This window comes from Stegastes partitus, unplaced genomic scaffold, assembly GCF_000690725.1.
Source record: "Stegastes partitus isolate 25-593 unplaced genomic scaffold, Stegastes_partitus-1.0.2 Scaffold598, whole genome shotgun sequence".
Classification (NCBI taxonomy): domain Eukaryota; kingdom Metazoa; phylum Chordata; class Actinopteri; family Pomacentridae; genus Stegastes; species Stegastes partitus.
This window is the reverse complement of record NW_007578329.1, coordinates 334,890-351,412: the sequence shown is the minus strand read 5'-3', so window position 1 is coordinate 351,412 and position 16,523 is coordinate 334,890. Positions and strand designations below refer to the sequence as shown.

The following is a 16,523-nucleotide window of genomic DNA, read 5'->3' as shown; positions in this document are numbered from 1 at the left end:
CACAAAGAGACACACAACACACCACAAAGAGACACACAACAACCACAAAGAGACACACAACAACCACAAAGAGATGCAAAACAAGCACAAAAGGACATTAAATATCTTTAAACTGCGGCGGCCGACGTGCATGAACACAAACGAGCTACAGAAAGAAAACGCTTCACATGCTGTCACACAGCAGAAGAGCTCCAGGCCTCTAGAGGGCAGCAGTGAGCTGCTCACCTGAGAGGCCGAGACAGGTAACGGTAGTGGAGGGAAAAGCCGACCCAGCGTCACGGCAACTCATGAAACAGTCACGACACTTGTTGTTGTTGTTGTTGTTGTTTTGAGTCTGGGACACTAACCAGCGTCAGTCTGACCAGAAGGACGCCTGGAGGAGAACATCGGCCTGAAGATGTTCTGTGATCGTAGCGAGTGTAACAGAGTCCATCGTATTGTGGTGTTGTTTGTGTTTTTGTTGCACCGTCAGTGTTTGGGGGAAGTTAGCGCTCGTTGCTAAGGCAACCGTTAGCGCGTAGCCTCGCCGTAGACCTGGAAGAGATCCGTCCTACAGGGACTGTATTTTCTATTAATGAATAGGGAGCTTATAGCAGCTGGAGCACACGGAACCGGATCAGTACCGGTGTTTACAGAATGTTAACGTTGGTCAGTGAGGGCCACACATCTGTACTGTGATCTCTGTAGGTACCAGAGTGGACGGGTCAGAACAGGACAACTGGTTCTGACTGTGGGAAGAAAAGAATGACAAAAATATCTGACTGACACAAAACAACAACAACAACAACAACAACAATAATAATAATAACAATAATAATAATACTACTACTAATAATAATAATAAGTGTCGTGACTGTTTCATGACTACGTTACCTGTCTCGGCCTCTCAGGTGAGCAGCTCACTGCTGCCCTCTAGAGGCCTGGAGCTCTTCTGCTGTGTGACTGCATGTCAGGTGTTTTCTTTCTGTAGCTCGTTTGGAGACGTTGGACAAAAACCTGTGAATGGACACAACAAATACAAATGGACACAAACTGAATAAAAACAACCGGAACGAGACATAAAATCACCAGAAACAGAAACAACGGCGACAAAGACACAAAACAAATGATTTAAAAAATGAACAAAACTGATTTTGGTGAAATTCTACGTAGGGGCAGTTAGATTTTTAAAATGGGCAAAAATGAGGGAAAATCGCTAAATTCTGACCTTGTTTTTTTCAAAATGGCGGACTTCCTGTTGGGATTAGGGCGTGGCGCTGATTGACTTTTCTGTGCGTCCTGACCTGCTACACCTGGCCACCGAATCTCGTAGCTGTAGGTTAAACGGCTTTCTGACAGGACTCCGTTGAACGCCGGAAACACCCTGAAAATGGACAAAATGGCCGTTGATCGAAGTCGCACGGGCCGTCATTTCCACGCCGTCAGACTTTTGTGGAGCATTTTAAAAATGTTTAATCACCACTTCGTATAGTTTGTGCTGGCCAGATTTGAAATGTGTACGACGTTGTCCCCAGGAGGAGACGGATTTAGAAAATGGCCAAAAATGGGCGTTTTTCGGCGGAAAGCCACCATATTTTTCAAAATGGCCGACTTCCTGTTGAGTTTCAGGTATGTGTTCTTGAGGCTATTTTGTGCGTCTCGGGTTGTTACACCTGTGTGCCGAATTTCGTGGCTCTACCTGAAAGTGTGTTCGGGCCCATTTTTTTTGTAAGTTTGTAGGGGGCGCTGTTGAGCCATTTTTCTACTGAGGTGTGTGTTTCCCCCTAATTATAAAAAATGTTTTCACTGGGTCTGATGTGTGTGGCCAGTTGTGTGCCTGTGTGAGTCCGTTTAGGGCCTCAAAACGCGTTTCTTCGTACAGAATAATAACAAAATTAAAAATAAAAACGCGAGCAGCTCCAACAGGATCCAACACGCTGTCAGCGCTCAGACCGAATCACACACACACACACACACACACACACACACACAGAGGACTAACACACAACCACAAGGACACACAACAGAAATAAAAACCCAATAAACCAACCAAATGAATTTAAACACGTTTAAATGAAATGTGACAGAATTAAACTTTATTTATAATATTTAGATTTAATCGGTTTGTTTTTGTCTGCAGATAAAATGTTTCAATTTTTCACTTTCAATACAAAAATCTTTGTTTTTATTCCCTCTGAGGCCTTTTTCTCCTCCTTCCTTTAAACCAGAGATGACTTTATTATTATTATTATTATTATTATTAATATAATATGACTGAGGAGGAGGAGGAGGAGGAGGGGCCTCCCTCTCTCTCTCTCGTTGCTGTTTTTTTTTCTCTCTCTCTCTCTCTTTTTTTTTTTTTGCTCCAGACCGTAAAACCGGCCACGGAGGCGCAGCGGCGGCGGCGGAGCAGCGGAGCACCGCGGAGGAGGAGCAGCCGGGCAGCAGGTCGGAGGATCCGGGCGGCGCTGGTGGATGTAGCGCTCCTTCTTTTCCCCCTTTTTTTTTTTTCTTGGTTGTTGTTGTTTTTGTTTTTTCCGTAGAGGAGGGAGGAGGAGGAGGCTGATCTTTTTTTGTTTTCTCGCGGAATGTGCGGCTCCTCCTCAGCTGCACCTCCAACTTTGTGAGTCCGAGCTCTGATGCTGAGCGGCGCCGCAGAGGATGGGAGTAAGCTGGTCCTCCAGATGCCTGGCTCTGCTCCTCGCCCTCCACATAGGTGAGCGACCTCCATCTTTACCTCCTGCTCTCCGCTCGCCTCACAAACATTCGCTCCTCTTTGTTGCGCCGCTTCCAGAACCAGAACCTTCACGTTCTGCTGCTTTAGAACCGTTTTTACGCACAAATGTTTTACGCGCATTCCTTGTTTTTAACATTGGCTCAGTTTCCTCCTGAGGATGAGGAGCCTCCTGAGGATGAAGAGTTTTTAAATGTAGACTTTAATTCGTTTCACACTTGAACTAAAACATTTTTTAAACGTTGCTTTCTGGTTTCCGGGGCTCCGCTTCACGCTGACACGAGTGTGTGTGTGTGCGTGACACGAGTGTGCGCGTGCGTGTGCGTGTGCGTGACACGAGTGTGCGTTAACAAGGGGAATGCCCCCCTCCTCCCCCTCCCTCCCCTCCTCCTCCCCCCCGGTTGTCCCGAACCGGAGCCGCATTTATTTCTATTTATTGTTAATTTAAACTTAAATTATTTTTATTTTTATTGTTTTTATTTGTAGTTTAAATGTTTTAAAATGTATAAAAAAGGTTCGTTTGGTTTGTTTAATGTGATGCACAGAGAACAGAGAGAAAAAGGCCCGCAGAGGTTCGGTTCTGCAGGAAAAGGAAAACAAATCCCAGATATTAGACGTGTCCGAGCAGAACCGCTCTCAGTCCGTCTCCGGTCCGCTGGTGTCGGTTCTCCCGCCGCAGTGTGCGGAGCTGCACCGGTCCAGTCACGGACGGAACCAACCACCAGCTGCTCCTATTTATATCTATATTTATATTTAATTATTTTTTATCTCTCAGATAAAATTAAATTAAAACACAAAGAGGACGTTCGATGCTCTCCGTGTCCGTGCACGCGCCTCACGCGCGCACGCACGCAGGAAAATTACAGCATTTGATTTTGTTTGTTTGTAATTTTTAGTTTTAACATTTCAAACTAAAAGCAGCGTTTTGGTTTCAGCGAAAATTAAAGAAAATAAAATAAAAATAAAATAAAAGCGGGCGCCGTCTAATGCGTGGAGCAGCAGGACCACGGAGCTGGTTGTTGTTCTGTTGCATTGCATAACGACGGAGGAGGAGGAGGAGGAGGAGGAAGAGGAGGAGGGCTGTGCGTGCGTGTGCGTGTGCGTGTCGGAGAAATGCTGAATTATTCAAGACGCAGGATGCTCCTCGGTGCTATTGTTGGAGAGACGAGCAGCTCCACGAACCAAAACCAGCAGCAGGAGAAGGAACCGAACATCTAAACGTGTCTGCGGCTGCTGCTTCCTCTCAGGCTTTGAATCCAATCATTGCGCATTTTGTTTGTTGCACATGAACCGACTCCTGCTGCTGGTTTCCGTCCGGAGCCGCTGCGGCGCGTGGGGTCGGAGCTTTGGCGCGCTGCTGCTGCACCAAACAGCCTCACGTTTCCCGCACATTTCTGCACAAAACACGCAAAGTTGAGCCAGAGCGGATTCGTGCTGTTGTTTTTATTTTATAGTAAATTTGTTGGTATTTTTGTTTTTTGCTTTTTAAAATTATTTCTTGTTTTTTACGCGCGTAAAATGGCCTCGTGCGTGTGTGAGCCGGAGGTGGGTGTGTCCGCCGCGTGAGGCTCCAACACGCTGCTTCTGGCACCGACACACTGCAGGCAGCAGCGTGAGCGTGTGTGTGTGTGTGTGTGTGTGTGTGTGTGTGTGTGAGAGGAGGTGAATGAGTGCGCGTGATGGGAGGCGTGAACGAAAAGCAAAGAAAAGAAAAACGCGCCTCCAGCGGGACCGTCCTGGTTTTAACTGAGACACATCCAAGAATAAAAAGAATGAAAACGAATTAGTGGCAGAAAAATGAAGATTTCTGTTGGATTTTTTCATTTTTAAAGAAAAAAAAATGTGATTCAAGTCCAACTAAAGGCGACAGAAACGAATGAAATCAGAGAAAAATAGAAACAAATCGCTGCTTTTGTTTTATTCTGCGGAGAAAAGAGTAAAAACTCAAATTAAAAAACCCAAAAAGAGCCAAAATAAAACGCGTTTCAGCTCCGTTTTCATTTTACTCCCATTAAACGGAGCCTACGTGGAGCTTCCGGCCAATAAAAAGCGGATTTTGCTTCATTCATGCTTTTTTTTGGGTTTTGTTTGCAGCTGATTGGTGCAAAACAAAAAGAAAAAAAAAGAAGAAGAAGCTGCAGAGTTTCATGTTGCAGCGACTTGACTGTGAGATGATGTAATGCCTCCAACATCCCGAGAAACAAAAGATCCGCTCACACACAGAGAAATACAATAAAAACGGATTCAAACCAGAAACATCTCCAGATTTCTGTGAACGTGACGGATCATCTCAGGGCTCGAATGAATCCCTGCAGGAACTCTGATGAAACGTGAGGAATCATCTGCAGCCAGAAGCTGTTCTGCTCCTGCAGCTGCTTCGCTTCCCTCCGCTGACAGAAACCCTGATTTTCTAAAAAGTCCTCAGAGTCCTTCAGCTTCACGTCAGCTCAGCTTCTCATTGAACGTTTGACGTCTGATGAGAAAAATGTTCAATCGGAGGCTTTTTGAAGCTTCTCTGCTGCTTTTAAAACACAAACACTCCCAGAAATCACCATCATGAGTATTTTTATTTGTTTAATTGGTTCGAATTTAATTTATCTGTTAAAGAATTCTGATTCCACAATTTATGTTTAATGTGAAATAACATTAAGAATCTGCTGAATTCAATAGAAATAAAAAACAAAAGCATTTCACTAATTTTCCTTTTTTTTTAAAAATTTAAACTGTTTAAGATTCAAGTTTAATAAAATATTTCTAAACATTTAGATGCAATCAGCAGAAAAAAGCTGAACTAATATATTTAATGTTGGCTTTCTTCATCTTTTAGTGACACCTGCTAAACAAAAGGCCAGAGATGTGTTTTCATCCACTTCTGTGTTCATTATGAGATATTTATATTTATTTATGAGGGATTTTCTTTGTTCCTGCTGCAGCCAGAAAATTACAGCAGATTTTATTTGTGGTTCAGTTTAGTGTCAAACAAATAATATCAATAAAAAAACACGATTTTTAATCATAACATGAAGCAGAAGAATAAGATTTAAGCTCCTATTTATCCTTCAGATGGTCTTTATTCTGTTTTTATTTCTACTTTTTTTTTGTTTTAATGTCTCTGAAAATATGAGAATTCAGATTATTCTGTGTTATGATTTGGCTCAAATCAAATCAAATCGAATTAAATAATAATAATAATAATAATAATAATAATAATAATAATAATAATAACAACAACAATAATAATCTAAAGCCAAGGGGGAGAATTAAAGACGCGTTACAGCGATATTATGATTTAATAAAATAGCGAAAAGTTAAATTATAAAAACATCATAGGAAAAAACTAAAACATGCAGAAATCAATCAGTTAAAACTGGTTTTGAGGGAAATTTAATTCAGCTTAATTAAAAACGACGCAGATTGTTGCAGTAACGTGTTTGTTAGTGAGACAGCGTTGGTTCAACGTCGTCCTCCTGCAGCTGTTTTGGAAACATTCGTTAAAAATGGAGGTTATTTGTTATTTTTCCAACAGCAGAGGCCGGACGAGGCTGCAGGAAGCTGGAGCTGGTTAGCGTAGCTTAGCATAAAGACTGTAAGCGGAGGGAAGCAGCTAGCGCAGCAGCAAAACCAGTTTAATCTTGTTTTTTAGATTCACACACCAACAAAAAGTCAAACCACGAATTCTCTATTTCTGTCCATAATACACGTTTTGGCCACAAGGGGGCAGCACACACGACAAGCGTTGTTTTGGTTGTTTTGCGATTATTTTACAAACCTCGTCGTTACGGAGCAACACGATGGTGTTGGTGGCGTCTGGTGGCTTCGTTTCATCGATGTTCAGGCCCTTGTGGCTCCATGTTTGGTCTCCACCTCCTCCTCAGGAGGACATGTGTCTCCAGCTGATGAACCTTCTGATGATGAACCGGTTCTTCTCTAAACCGGATTCTGCTGCTGCTGCGTGAGGTTCTAAGAACTGAGTGAAACGAGGCCTGAAAACACGTTTAGTCGATTGAAAGTTGGCAAAAATGAACCGAAACAAGGGAAAATCAAATTAATTTGGTCAAAGGTGTCACGTGCAGGAGGAGCTGCTGACGCGTCTGCTGTGACGTCACGTCATGGCGTTAAAGTTCTGGTTCTGGTTCTTCAGTGACGCTATTACCAGTAAAGACAAACAACATCTATACACTGCTGGTGTTACTATTATTATTATTATTATTATTGTTATTGAGAGCTTTTTATGGTTAACATGTGGACATTATTTTATTTTACTGGACATCTGGAGTTTAACAAAAAAAGGAAAAATCTGCAACACAAATATTGTCCAAATATTTCACATTTTTCTCTCAAATAACAGCAAATAATGAGAAAATAATGACATTTTTAGATGATTTAAATACAGGAATAATATGTTATTTTATTTTAATTTATTGTATTTTATTGAAATTGTGTTTATTATTTTATTTTAATATTTTTATTTTATTTTATTATTTTATTTTAATTATTTTTTATCTATTTTATTTTTTGACTATTTTATTTTTTCTATTTATTTTATTACATTTGATTTGATTTGATTTTTATTTTACAAACATAGTAAAAGAAAGAATGAGCACGAGTAGAAACACAAACTGGTTTTTGTCTTTTTCATTTCAGCCAACATGTAAAATAAAATCGTTTCCTGTGATTTGATGAAAACAAGGAACAAATCTGTAAAACAACAGTTTAAAAAAACATTATTTATCATTTACAATCCTTAATATTCATATTTTCTTCTTTCCACTGACAGCAGATGTTTTTAATTTAATATTTCTGCCGATTTAAACAGAAAAAGTTGTGACGTCACGTTCAAATGTTGTCAAAGAACAAATCACACAAATAAACAACCAGCATGTAAATAAACAGATTGTTTTTAAATGTTATGATGAATTTGAACATGTTTAAATGTTTAAATGTTTGATTCACATCATTTTTGGTTCATTTAAATAAAATAAAACCTCTAATTTTATGGTTTTATGTTTTAATTCAGATTCTTGACGTGGAAATTATTTACAGTTAATTTATTGTTTTGGTGATTTTAAAGATTTTATCTGCAATTTAATTAAAAAGAAAAAATCACACAAAAACAAGGAAATTATGTAAATTAGCGGTGATTTCCTGAATAAATAAATTAAAGGTTAAACGTTTATAAAAGCAGCATGTTCAGGTCGGTGCTCCGGTACCGTGACCCGGAACCATCTCGTGATTTATTGGACCAACCGGCCCGTCCTCCTCTAACAGCCGTGCAGCGCAGAACACGTCACGCCGTGTTGGTTCGGCCCGGTGGAGCGGAACCGGACAGCAGACGTGTTATTATCCAAACCGATCAATCGGCTTAACCAGCCGCGCGCGCGCACGCAGACAAGCCGGGGTCGTGCAGCGGGGCGTGAGCGCGCCGCCCGCGGGGGGAGGGGGCGTGTCGGAGGCGGCGGCCCGCGCGCTGCCTCGTGGAGGTTTTCTCCTCCTGTTCGCGTGAAGCAGGGAGGCGCTGATTGGACACGCTGCCTGTCAGGAGGCGGACGGTTCGATCGGGTCTGAACTATAGGAACAGAACCAGTCCAGTACATGGACCCAGTGGTTCTGCTGTTAAATCTGATGCACCTGAACAGGTACAAGCTAAAAGCAGAACCAGAGAGAAGCTCAGACCATGAACCGGATGGATGATGGTGGAAATAAAATGTTCAATCTGTCACCTGACAGGACAAAACACTAACGGCTAACAGTTCACATGTTAGCCAACAGTTCACATGCTAGCTATATAATAAGTTAACTAGTTAAACATATTGGACAAAATGTTGGAATAGCTAACTAGATTAGCGATGAACAGGTACAAATGATTAGCCAGAAGTATGGCTAGCAGCTGAAGCTACTGGCTGAAAGCGGTTCAAATGTTAGCTAACAGTATAGTTAAGCATTATAAATAAAATGCGGTACAATAGCGAAATAAAATGGAACCATAATTGACAATTGTTGGCTAACAGCATGATGAAGCAAATGAGATAATTAGTAAAACATATTAGAAAAACTGTTGGAACAGGTAAATATGCTAGGAATAAACAGTTGGAAATGATTAGCTAAAAGTACGGCTAGCGGTTGAAGCTACTGGCTAAAAGCAATTGAAATGTTAGCTAACAGTATGGACAAACAGATCAATTGTTAGCTAAACATTACAATCAAACAGCTAAAATAGCGAGTAAAAATGGAATTCTAAGCAGTTTAAGTTCATAACGAAGTAGCTCGCTAAAATTCATAAACTGGAAATGTGTTGCTAAAGGTGTGGCTAGCATTGCGATGCTAGTTAACAGTATACACAATTGTTAGCAAAACACAGTTGACAAAATGTTGAAATATCCAAAAGCATAGCAAAAAACATGACCAACAGTTTAAACTGTGAGATTCAAGTGGATAAACAGTTAAAATAGTTAGCTAAACTGTAGACGTAGTTGAAACTTGTGAGATTAAAGTATCGCTAACAGTATAAATTACTTGATGAAACCAGATGCAAAGCTAAAATAGCAATTTTTCAAAATTGCTCGCGTAAAGAATGGCTGGAAGTGTAAACCGTGGACAAAAAGCTAAAACAACAGCTAAAATTTGTAAAAAAAACGATTGTTCCAAGTATAAATGTTAAATTGTTAGCTAACAGTCTGGACAAACAAATAAAATTGTTGGTTAAACATAACGGAGAAAAAGTTTAAAAATCCAGCTGGGTTTGGAATAAACAGAAGGAAATTAATAGCAAGAAGTACCAGAGGCTAAAAGCAGATAAAACATCTAAAATCATTGTTTTTATTTACCTTTGTAGCAACAGGAACGCTGTGTGTTTACGTCCGTGGTACGAATCGCAGTAATTAGCCTGCTTTGTGCTTTTGTCATATTTTCGTGGGTCGTGTTTTAGCTTCAGTTCTTGAACATTCTTGTCTTTTTGCTTTTTGCTTCGCTGGTTGTGTTGTTTTGTTTCTCTGATCTTGTAACTTGTGCCATGTTTTCATACATTTGTGTTTTAACTTTCTCTCTTCTTTTAAGCTAACTAGAGTTTTGAGAAGTGTAATTACACTTTAACTATGTGGCTCCGTCTGTACGCTGATGACACCGTCTTTTATATGTGATTTGAACATTTCCACTTTGTTTTGATAAACACATGCACCAACCACACAGACTGAAATACCGACTAAAGGGAAGTTTGAAGTAAGAAAAGTGAGGTGTGACTTACTTCCTCTGAGACGGATGAAGGAAGCTGGAGTGGATCAGAGGCCTGCCTTCGTCCTGCAAGGTCAAACAGAAGATTGCTGTCATTTTATTTAATGTGAATTTGTCTTCCCTCCCCTCCCCAGTCTCTGTGTTGCAGACGGTGCTGGTCAGTGCTGGTCAATGTGACTCGGTGTTCAAAGGTTTCTCAAACTGTCTGATTCAGTTGGGGGACGACATGGCCAACTATCCCCAGGACCTGGACGACAGGGAGAACCTGCACAAGATCTGCACGTACGTTCACCCACACCAGAAACACACTGAGCTATGTGTTGGAACTGAGCTAAAACAATACAAAGTGATGCGTAGCATGTGGCATGCAACACAAGCAGCGCCCCCTGTTGGCGGTAGAAATTATGACGAGAGCAGAGAAGCAAGCGAGGTTCTGTTTGCTGCAGTGAGGAGGTCGGGGTGGATGGACGTGTCGACGAAACATTGGAGGCCGAGGTCGTGTCACCATTTTAACCACAACTGTGTCACAAATAAAATCGAGCCAAACGAACAGATAAATCAGTTATAAAACCTTAATCGTGTATAAATTTGATTTTCTCTCTTTAACTGCTTCTCACAGAGAAGCCGGAAACGTCCTCGTGACACAGAACGCCACGAATCATCTTTCCTTATTTATTTTACAAAACAAAAAAAAGGAGGCTTCACACACGATCCGGTTCGCGTCCAGGCCCGTCTGTAAACACGAACCAGTCGCGGCTTCACGGTTGTTGCTCGAGAGCTTTTTTTTTTTTCTCCAGTTTTTTTCTGGTGCAAAAGTTTCGCTTATCGTTGTTTGTAAAGTATTTAATTGAGACGTTTGAGGGGATTTTGATGTTTTGGGCTCAGATCTGGACGATCAAACCACACGTCCAATAAGAGCGGCGCAGGTTTACGGTTTCTGTCGTGATTTTCGAAAAGAAAAAAAGTCTTTTTACATCAACTGGAGACTTTGTTCGCCTCTCAAACACGTCCCAGGATGAATATTTTGTGTAAATTAGGTTAAAGGGAGATTCCCCCCCTAATGCTATATCGTACACATGCTAATATGCTAATATTTTCTTTACAACTGATTCTTGGTCAACTATTGATGACGGATAAATCAGTTTTTTAGAGGGAAATGTTTGCATATTTTCAGTTTTTCCCCTCCTGACTGTTTGGTGAGAGAACCAGCTAGCGGCGGCCGCGCTAGCACAACGGTTAGCTGCAGGGCTGCTAGCGTGTCGGCTCCTGACTGTTGCTCTCGCTGAAAATAATATGAGTAATTTAGCCACCAGCCCTGAGGCGGGGTGGGGGTGCAGTTAGTTAGTAATGGGCTGTGCATATGTGCAACCCCCTCCTCCGCCTCCTGCTTTAATCCACCCAACACAGCAGCATCCAGGCCGGGTGGGCACCAGATGGCACCCTGCAGCAGGAAGCCCCCGCCGCCTCCCGCTCATGGTTTTTTAATGCAGTGACAGCTCCATCACAGCGGTGTCGAGGCGTGGCGGCGGCGGCGTTAATACGCCTCCCCCCCCTCCCCCGTGCACACGCTCGCATGATAATTGCTCCGAGATGCGGCATCGACACGACCCGGTTCAGGAGGTCAACATCAATAAGAGCAGATTGGAAGATTGGATTAGATACGCCGCCGCCGCCGCCACGTGTCCTTTGTGTGAGCGCTGCAGCCGGCTGGTGTCGATTTCACAGCAACAGGGAGGAAGGAGGGAAAAAAGAGATGGACAGATGAAAGGTGGAGGTTAGAAAATAAAAAATAATAAAAAAAAAAAAGGAAAAAGAGACAAAACAGAAGAGGGAAAATGAGGGCAAAGAGGAGGAGGAGGAGGAGGAGGAGGCCTCAGTATGAATAAAACATAAAGGCAAAAGCATGAAGAGAGGACGAGAGGAAGGAGCAGGAAAGGGAAGGAAAAGGATGAAATGAAAGCAGATAGCGTCAAAAGATTTAATACTGTAATTTAATCACAGTCATCCTATAAAAGAAATGTTATCTTTAAAAAGAAAAAAATGCCAAAATGCTGCAATTTATCACTTTAAAGGTAGAAAGAAGCGTCAGATTCTCAACTTGTCATTGAACACATCTTCTGTCAAACACCAGCTCGACGTGTGAAGTGTTAAATAAAAGTGAATGAACAGCCGGAATAGAAAACTAAAATGCATGAACACCGGAAAACTGTAAATTGTTAAATTGCTCGCTATGGCCAATATTGTAAATTGTTAGACAAAAATGAATAAACAGCTAAAACATAAAATACATAAACAACTGAACGTTGCTAGCTAAAGGTGTGGCTAACAGTGTAAATTGTTAGTTAAACGTGATCAAACTGCTTAAATAGCTGGCTGAAATGTATAAAACCCTGGACTTTGTTTTAGCTAAAAGTATGGCTAGCAGTATAAATCGTCAGTTAAAGGTGATTAAACTACTGAAATAGCAACCTAAAATACACAAATAACTGTAAATCATTAGCTAAAGGTGTGGCTAACAGTGCAAACTGTTGGTCAAAAGTCGATAAACCGCTAAAATAGCTGCTTAAAATGTAGAAACAATTAGAGTTTTTCAGCCAAATGTATGGCTAGCAGTGTAAAATGTTAGCTAAATGTCATCAAAGTGCTTAAATAGCAACCTAAAATACATAAACGACTGTAAATTGTGAGCTAAAGGTGTGGCTAGCAGTATAAATTGTTGGTTAAAAGTGGCACTGCAGTAATAGCTGGCTAAAATGTATAAAATCTTGTATTTTTTACGGCCAAAGGTTTTTCTACAACTATAAATTGTTTGCTAAACGTTTGGCTAGCAGTATAAATTGTTAGTTAAAAGTGACTAAACTACGAAAACAGCACGCTAAAATACGTAAACAACTGAACAGTGTTAGCTAAAGTTGTGGCTAACAGTGTAAATAGTTAAAGGTGTCAAATTGCCTAATTAGTAACCTAAAGTATATAAACAATTATAAATTGCTAGCTAAACGCATGGCTAGCAGTATAAATTGTTCATCAAAGGTGATTAAACCACTAAAATAGCAACCCAAAATACATGAACTGAACATTGTTAGCTGACGATTTGGCTAACAGTGTACATTGTTAGTTAAAGGTCATGAAACTGCTTAAACAGCAACCTAGAATACATAAACAACTAAAAATTGTTAGCTAATGACTTGGCTACCATTGTAAATTGTCAAAAGCAGAGAACATAGCTCGCTAAAATGTACATAAAATGTGAAGACTGCAAACTAAAATATGGCTAGCAGAGTACATTTTCACATAAAAGTGCGTAAATAGCTGAAAATACGGCTAAAATACAAACGCAGAAGTATGACTAGCCGTGTGAACTCTTAGGTAAAAGTGCATAATGGTTTGTACACATTAATTTAACATTTTATTTAATTAGCTGTGGTATGAATAAATCAAAATGTCAACAAAACACCATCACGTCAAAGCAGTGAGTCGGTAGTATTCAACAACAACTGTAAAAAAGCCAAAAGCTAAAATTTAAAACCACACTGGGAGGTCATTTCAAAGCCGACTGGAACAAACTCAACAATAATCCAGCCGTCTTTCACTTATGTGCTCACGCAGCCTAGCATCCATTAACATAGTGATGACGTAGCCATAGCATCTTTTATTGTTCGCTGCTAGAGGACGTGAGCTCCGGGGTGTCTGGTGAAGCAGCTCGTGTTTTGTCTTTAGCGTTTGTGTCTCTTGGCCCGACGCTGACGGGAAGGACGGAGCAGGAATCTGCTCAGAGGCTCCGGCACACTTGCTTCAGTTTTGTTTTCCTGTTATATATAAACTAGAAGAAGTTCACCGGCTGTGTCTTGGTAAGCTTCTCCCTCGCTGTGCCAGATTCTGGGATGACTTCCACTCTTGGCTCTGCCTCCGGAGTCGTTGATGCGTTCAGTTTAGAACCGGCCTCCCACTGCAGTCGAGGGCTTGTGGTGTTAACGCTTGCTGTGTTTTCTCCTGCCAGCTACTGGGATAACTTCCACTCCTGTGCCACGACGGCGCTGGCCGACTGCCAGGAGGGAGCGACGGACCTCTGGGACAAACTGAAAAAGGAGTCCCGCAACCTGAATTTCCGTGGGAGTTTGTTTGAACTGTGCGGCGGCGGCAACGGAGCCCCCAGATCCGCCGACGCCAGGGGCCTGGTCCTGGTCCTAACCACACTGCCCACCATACTGACTTGGCTGGCGTTTTAACGGGAACGAGGAAAAACATAGAAACACGAAGCGACGAGGAGCTATAAAAAAATAAAATAAGAAAATAAAAAAAGTGGGGGAAAAAAAAAATCCAAGCGAAAAAAATAAAATAGCAAAAGAGTGATAGCTGCTCTTCGATACTGAATTCATCACGAGATAAAAAAAAAACAACAACAAAAAAACACCCAAAATGGATTTGTACTGCGACATCACCGGACGGCGGCCCGGTTCGCCTTCCTGGGACTCTGCTGGCCGTCCTCCCGGAGCGCTCATCCAATCACCTGCCCCAGAGGTCGATGACATGAAATATTCAAGACGCCGTCGAGCCGAAATGATGACAACGATGAAAATTTGATGGATTCTTGCCCGCTTACAATCGTGGAATTACACAGTATTAAAGTCAACCATGAATTATTGATGTTCGTAGGCTAGGCCTGGACAGCACTATGTGACTGCAGGGTGCTGGCACAGTATCAGGCTATATATTAGGGTTCCCATATAGCCGGAGGTACGTATTCATGTGTAACGCCGGGCCGAGCTTCACGCCACAAAATCAATAAGACAAGCTGAGGCCTGGAGCCCGTTTCAGACCCGTCGCCTCATCGCCACCACGGACAGTTTTTCCTTTTTTATGACGCCAAGTTGACTCGGTTGAGTGCGGTAGACTCGATGGACTGAATGCCTGATTGTGATGTAATATTTGTACTTGTATTGGCTATTTATTGTGCTCAGGCCACGGTCACACCAGCTCCTTCATCCATGGATTGGTCACAACTGGCAGCAAAGCCGGTTTTTGCGAAACGCCCGCCTGCGAAGGTCGGCGTCGAGGAAGCGGTTCTGGCCTTCGACCCGTGCAGCATGGCTTGCAGTCAGTCGTGAGTCTTAAATTTCTAGTGTTTTGTTTCTTGAGCTGGCCAGTTTGCTACCACGTTATGAAATCAACGCCACGTGACGAAATCTCGCTGCGTCAGCTTCTGGTGTGACCGTAGCCTTCTTTCCCCACCAAACGTTGAGGTGCAGGGATGTAGTTGAGTATCAAGCCTGCTTTTCTAGACTGACGTTAACCTGCATGAAATCAGTTCAGAGAGTCTCAAACGTTTCAGGAAATGGGCACCGACGCCGATGTGTTGGCGCTGGTCGGATTCAAGCTCGTTCGAGGCTAGCTAAACAAACTGTGGCTAATTTTAATCCCAAATTTTGTCCGAAATCGAGCAAATGATGCCTAATTGAGTCACAAATCTCCTGTCGTACCTAGCTAGCTGGGTCTTAGTTTATAATTAGTATAGCTGTTAATCTGATTGACCCTGATTCGCCTAAAAGTCATGATGGCTAAACATGAACAGTTTAGCAGTGAAAGCAGATCAGTGACGTCAAAGGCCTAGTTTGGCAAACGATGAATGTGTTAACAGTCTAGAGGCTAAACGAGACAATGCTTACGTTGGCAGCTAATAACTGCTTGGTTAGCGATTAAAAACAGGTTACCATGTTAGCTAACAGTACGGTAAAGCCAGTAAACTGAAACCAGGTTAGCTCATAGCTAGCTAATAATTTGAAATTGAATTGAATTAAACAAGGCTGAATCAACTCAGCGAACAGTTTAGCTCAGCAACTAAAAATAGATGAGGTTTAACCCAAATGACTGTCTAGCAACAAAGAGGTTAATGGGTTAGTTAACGGTTTAGAGCCTAACAAAGTTTGTGTTTGTAGCTAAAACACACCGGAGCACATTAGCTAACTGTTTGGTTGGGCAGTTAAACAGATTAATAAGTCACCCGGGCTACTTTTGAACAGCTTAGCATCTAAATTTAACAATTTAACAAGCAGCTAAAGTAGAATGAGCTTGTATAGCTAACAAGTTAGCAGTTAACAGTGTATTTTAAAGTCTAATTTAGACAGTGTTTGTGTTGGCAGGTAACTGGGATTGTGTCAGGTTAGCGAGCCATGCGGTTAGCGGCTAAAACACATTAGGTCAGGTGAGCAAACACGTAAGGAAGCAACTAAAATACAGATACAGCGCAACAGGTAAACTGAGTGTGGCTAGCTCAGTTAAATTGGGTTGAATCAAGTTAGCCAGCAGTTCAGTTAAGCAGCTAAGACACTGATAAGTTGACTATTGGCTGCAAAGCATGAGATAGCTTAGCTTACACTTTTGTTGGGATTAGATCAAGGCCGGTTAGTTAACGGTTTGGTTTAGAGGCTAAAACAGAGAATGTGGTGTTGTGCCAAGTTAGGTAACCATCTGGTTAGCTGTTTTAAATGTATTAGCTCAGGTTGGCCAACAGTTTGGTTAGCAGCTAAAATGTATTAGGCTGGGCTAGCTAACTTTTTAGCTAGCAGCTAAAATGTATTAAGTC

At 41.7% G+C, this 16,523-nt stretch overlaps 1 protein-coding gene across 6 annotated transcripts in view; it reads left to right on the top strand.

The window, feature by feature from the left end:
* The first annotated feature begins 2,395 nt into the window (after positions 1-2,395).
* nrn1a (neuritin 1a) overlaps positions 2,396-16,523 on the top strand; it is a 15,590-nt gene continuing 1,462 nt past the window's right edge. For 4 of the 6 annotated variants that reach the window (XM_008289198.1, XM_008289200.1, XM_008289197.1 and 1 more), the window contains exons 1-3: positions 2,396-2,695; positions 10,075-10,222; positions 13,941-16,515. In XM_008289198.1, the coding sequence (XP_008287420.1) occupies positions 2,641-2,695; positions 10,075-10,222; positions 13,941-14,169 (432 nt within the window). In that variant the 5' untranslated portion in view covers positions 2,396-2,640 and the 3' untranslated portion in view covers positions 14,170-16,515. Of the gene's footprint in view, positions 2,696-10,074; positions 10,223-13,940; positions 16,521-16,523 lie in introns of all 6 variants that reach the window. The other 2 variants (XM_008289199.1, XM_008289196.1) reach the window with 1 other exon arrangement.